Source organism: Aegilops tauschii, chromosome 7, assembly GCF_002575655.3.
Source record: "Aegilops tauschii subsp. strangulata cultivar AL8/78 chromosome 7, Aet v6.0, whole genome shotgun sequence".
NCBI classification, from domain to species: Eukaryota; Viridiplantae; Streptophyta; class Magnoliopsida; order Poales; family Poaceae; genus Aegilops; species Aegilops tauschii.
In genome coordinates, this window is record NC_053041.3 from 493,394,554 (window position 1) to 493,399,093 (window position 4,540).

Genomic DNA, 4,540 nt, shown 5'->3' on the forward strand with positions numbered 1-4,540 from the left:
CTTCTTGCGACAAAACCACTATGCGGTTATGCCTCTAAGTCGTGCCTCGACACGTGGGAGATATAGCCGCATCGTGGGCGTTACAGGTAAGCACATAAATTTGCATCCTTGCCAAAATCTAGGTGGTCACACCACCCCATACCCAACAATCAGATCTTGCAGCCCAGAGAGAACCGCACCAAGATCGACATCGGCGGACCGCAACAACGGGGATGTGACAAGGAGCCAGATCCAGCGAGGTTGCCAAAGAATCCCGTAGCCACAAAGGGGCACTGCCATCCTACCACCGCCCACAGGACTGGTAGGAACGACCAGCACCCGTTGCGCCATCCATCAAACAGATCGGCGCCGCCATCTCCACCCGAGGTTGTCGCCCCGGCTTTCGGAGCTCCCTATGGCGGAGCAGGGCAGCAGGGCCCCACCGCCACATTCATTGGAGGCAAAACAATAGGGCCGGGAGAACCTCAGGTGGCGGCAGGGTGGGGAGAGAGGGAGGGTAGGGGCTCGGGTGGCTAGGGTTGGTCGCCCTTGCGGGCGGCGCGAGATGTCTAGCTACAATGATCTCTTATTTCGGACATTTGTTTAGGCCGTTGAATCAACATCTGAACATTCTCTTACTAAAAAAACATAAGGCTATGGTATTTCCAATCTGCGTAAAGCTTCTTTCTACATGACGTTGATCTACTAGACCTTAGCACGACGACTTCTAGGCCATGATATACAGTGTCAGGCCGGCTCTGAAGATGCAGCCGCAGCGGCAGCGCACCTTCGACTCATGCTGAGATTGATTTTTACGGCTCCCTGAGGATCTGGTTGTAATTTCCTTGTTTTCTAACATTGGAGGTGTTGGGACCTGAACCAGACCGGCCTTTGCATTTCAGCGAAGAAGAAAAAGTCGATTTATTTACATAGGAAGGCCTAGGGTGCCCGTGGTTCCAATCAGGCTCCGGTTCAGGCTCACGTGCCATGAGGTATGCATGAAGCAGAGGAACTGGCCAACTGAAGGTCCTGCTTGATCAGACAAAAACCGTTTGTTCTGTTCCTCTTTTTGGGAGAGGCTTTGCTGGAAGATATCTGAATCTAGAAGACCTTACCAAATCAGCAGCAAGAAGCGAAGGATCAGTGCCCAGGATTACAAAGAAGATTGTCAACTTTATGTGCCTTCACTAGCACTTGCCAATCAGTCAAGAAAGAAACATTATGCCAAGAGAAGTCCCTCACACAATATATTCATACAAGTTGAAACCTGCCATATCTTAAGAGAACGCACGCCGACAACCTAAACAGCGCGATCTTTAAGTAGAACAGCTAATGATTCCAAAAAAAGTTGGGATCATGAAAACATATAGCCAATAATGGGTTCATCAGCAAAAAAGGTCATCGATAGTGAGATCAGACGCTTTCTCACAGAACGAAACATTTGCAACAGAATACACATACCGTCGATTTTTCAGGAAGAGCGTATTATTTACAGATGCACAGTTCCCAGATTGTGCATATTTAGGCTGAGTAATTAATTTTTTTTGTAGGGAAATATGGAACAAAACTAGTCTATTCCGGCTGCATTATAGATGTACTCCCTCCGTTCCAAATTACTCGTCGTGGTTTTAGTTCAATTTGAACTAAAACCACGACGAGTAATTTGGAACGGAGGGAGTACATACGCACTGTTGAGTCCACTGTTGCAAAAACTGAAGTAACAAAAAAAGGCGTGACAGACCATGCCAAATCAAAATCAAGCTGTAAGTGGCCTTTTGTAGTCAGTAGCATGTGATTTATTTACTATGCAAAGAAAGAGATAAAATTATTTCATAAGGACCAGATTTCCTCCACTCCAACTGACCAATAGCTTCAGTCGGCAGCGGTACCGACATAGAGTAAGCAAACAGCATATAGCAATGTATATATATATGGATATGTAAGCTCCTGTTTTGCTCAACTAATCTGCTACATCTTTATTGGAAAGAAAAAAAAAATCCACCGTCATAAGCAATTTATCCCATATGCTTTTACCAGCCGAAGCAATGTGCCATTTCCCATTTTTCTTGCAAATAAACAAAACATGATGCACAAACATGGGGACACAAGCAGAAGAACGTATATAGCCTTCGCCATCCTGATCCTGGCCAGCCAAGCTCAGTATACTCTGACCATCAAATGATAGTTAACGAAACTGACGGTGACATTCTACATAAGCAATGCAAAGAAAATGGCACCTAAGACGTGCTACAAATCAGCGCACTATATCCAGAATCACATTGCTGTCATATATTGCAGACACATGAAAATAACACTAGGCTCTCATATACTTCTGCTAACTTCAATTTCTACATATACTCATGGTAGTTGAAAAACTCAGACATATCAGTAGCATGCCTACAAGAAACTAAACAGCAAGATCTTGCAGAGAACAGTGAATGAATCCTCAAAAGGTATGGATCAAGCATGTCAACTACAGTGTATTAACCATGGATTCAGCACTGAAAAGGGTCGTTGATTGCAAGATCGGCTGCTCTCCTCAAGCGGTAATGAATGCCTGCTTTAGGTAACTCCCAGAACACTGCAGAGATACCTGTGCGAAACTGTACATACTGCAATTCGTCTTTTATCTCCTTCACCTTGTCAGCTGAAGACAAGATCCCTTCGTCCGACACAACAACCAGAAAGAACTGCAGCTCCTCGGCATTCTTGGCGATGAACTTGACGAATTCAAATTCATTTTGATCCCCTCGGAAATCGTGAATAACCATCTTCTTGGCATGTGCTCTCAAGCAATCAACCTGACTGACCTCCTGATAGAACCTGGCATGATGCTCCCCACTGGGTTCACTGGAAGTTACAGGTGGCTTATGCGGTGCAGACTGCAAATTGGTACCAATGTGAGACTAATTCGGCTAAATATTGATGATACCATTATAAAATGATCGACTGGCTGAAAGAACTGGGAGCTACCTCAATGTGCAGCGTCTCAACGTTCGGAAAGCATCTGAGGAAGCTGGCCAGTATCTTAACCTCGCCGGAGATACCCAAATTCACAGCCAACGCCAATATCTCGACGCTTGGAACCACAGTCCTTGCGCTCGCCATTGTGTCCGGCTGCAAAGTGGTCCACCAAGACATGGTACACAACATTACTCATGAAGTCATGAAGTGTTCCATAATCATACAAAACACATAATCTCGATGTGGATGGAATAAGTTTGAGAGACTGCAATAACTATGGTAACTCATTGACTAGCTACTTCCTGATCATAGAAGAGAACATGATGGATGGATCAATCTGGATGGAATAATTACAAGTTGAGAGAGAGATGGAGACCGAGAGACGTACCCTGATGACGCTGTCACCAATCTGCAGCTTGTGAGTTCTTGTGTCCAGGTAGCCGAGCACGCGCAGGTTGGGAACACAAGCGATCCTGACCGCCCCACCATGAAACTGCTGGAACAAGTAGAGCCGCTGCAGTAGCGGCGTGTCCACCACGGTGAACTCCTCAACCTTGGACAGCCCAACGAGCGCGCAGCTGAGGCTTTTGCTGCGGAGACGGACATGCTTGGGGCTATTGATGGTGAGCCGAAGGGATTCCAGAACGGGACAGGCATCGATCAAGCACTCCAGTTCCCGGTCGCCTATGACAATCCTCGTCAGGGTGAGAATCTGGAGCTGGGGAAGAGATATGTCGGCGCGGCGGGAGAGGTCGGTGGAGAACGTCCAGAAGTCCAGGCTGAGCTCCTGGAGCGAGCCGCAGCGGAGGATGTCGGCGGGAAGAAGGCGCGCGGAGTCGGGCTGGTTCACGGTCCAGTCGGGGTGGGCGAGAAGGAGTTGCTGCGTGCTCTTGTCGACGAGGAGGCGCGGCCACCCGGGGAGCTCACGGTTCAGGGAGGCGAGCCTGCAGTCGTAGAGGATGACGGAGCGGAAGCGGCCCGGGTGGTCGGCGAGGACTCGGGGTACTAGGGCATCGCGCGCGGGCTCGGGGATGCCTTTATCCTCGAGGACGAGCGGGTAGGAGCGCCAGAGGTGGCGCCAGCTGGAGGAGAGGGCGGCGGCGCTGGCAGCTTCCGTGACGGAGAGGTAGGTGAGGGTGTGATGGAGGACGTCGTCGGGGAGGGCGCCGAGGCGGTTCCTGCCGGCGGCGAGGCGGCGCCTGCGAACCCGGCTGCGGGTGCCGTCGGCCATGGCGGCGAGGCGAGGGTTTGGTTTTGGCTGGAATGGGGACTGGCCTGGAACGTTCTACCCGGAGCGATTAAAATGGAGAGATGTCGTGCTAAAAGCACCTCCTTCAGATCCCATTACCAAAAAAAAAAAATCCTTGTGCTCCAATTTAATTATTCATATTATCCCCCATCTTTTAATTCCTCGTTTTTAGGAAATGAAACTCTTCTTCATCTAGCTCACCCCCTAAAATTTAATCCCATAAGAACAAATTGTCAATTCATAAAATTCAGATACATTAATGCTTTCAACCTTAACAACTGAAACTCAAACGCAACATACGGTCCAAATGAACTATGAGAATCCAAATTAAACATGATAAAACACACA

General features: G+C 48.4%; 1 protein-coding gene across 1 annotated transcript; it reads right to left on the minus strand.

The window, feature by feature from the left end:
* Window positions 1-2,246: 2,246 nt before the first annotated feature.
* Window positions 2,247-4,236, minus strand: LOC109785122 (putative F-box/FBD/LRR-repeat protein At5g44950). Its single transcript, XM_020343730.4, has 3 exons — window positions 3,332-4,236; window positions 2,953-3,096; window positions 2,247-2,861 (listed from the first exon to the last, which is right to left on the minus strand). The coding sequence occupies exons 1-3, from the start codon at window positions 4,172-4,174 to the stop codon at window positions 2,475-2,477; spliced, it is 1,374 nt and encodes a 457-aa protein (XP_020199319.1). The 5' UTR covers window positions 4,175-4,236; the 3' UTR covers window positions 2,247-2,474.
* Between the last annotated feature and the right edge of the window lie 304 nt (window positions 4,237-4,540).

What these genes read in the sequence shown, in the direction of transcription:
- LOC109785122 (XM_020343730.4), bottom strand. Translation starts at nt 4,174, where the DNA reads ATGGCCGACGGCACCCGCAGCCGGGTTCGCAGGCGCCGCCTCGCCGCC. An exon ending in TTGGTGACAGCGTCATCAGG is followed by an intron (nt 3,097 to 3,331) that starts GTACGTCTCTCG and finishes ACCACTTTGCAG; the next exon opens with CCGGACACAATGGCGAGCGC. An exon ending in TTGAGACGCTGCACATTGAG is followed by an intron (nt 2,862 to 2,952) that starts GTAGCTCCCAGT and finishes ACCAATTTGCAG; the next exon opens with TCTGCACCGCATAAGCCACC.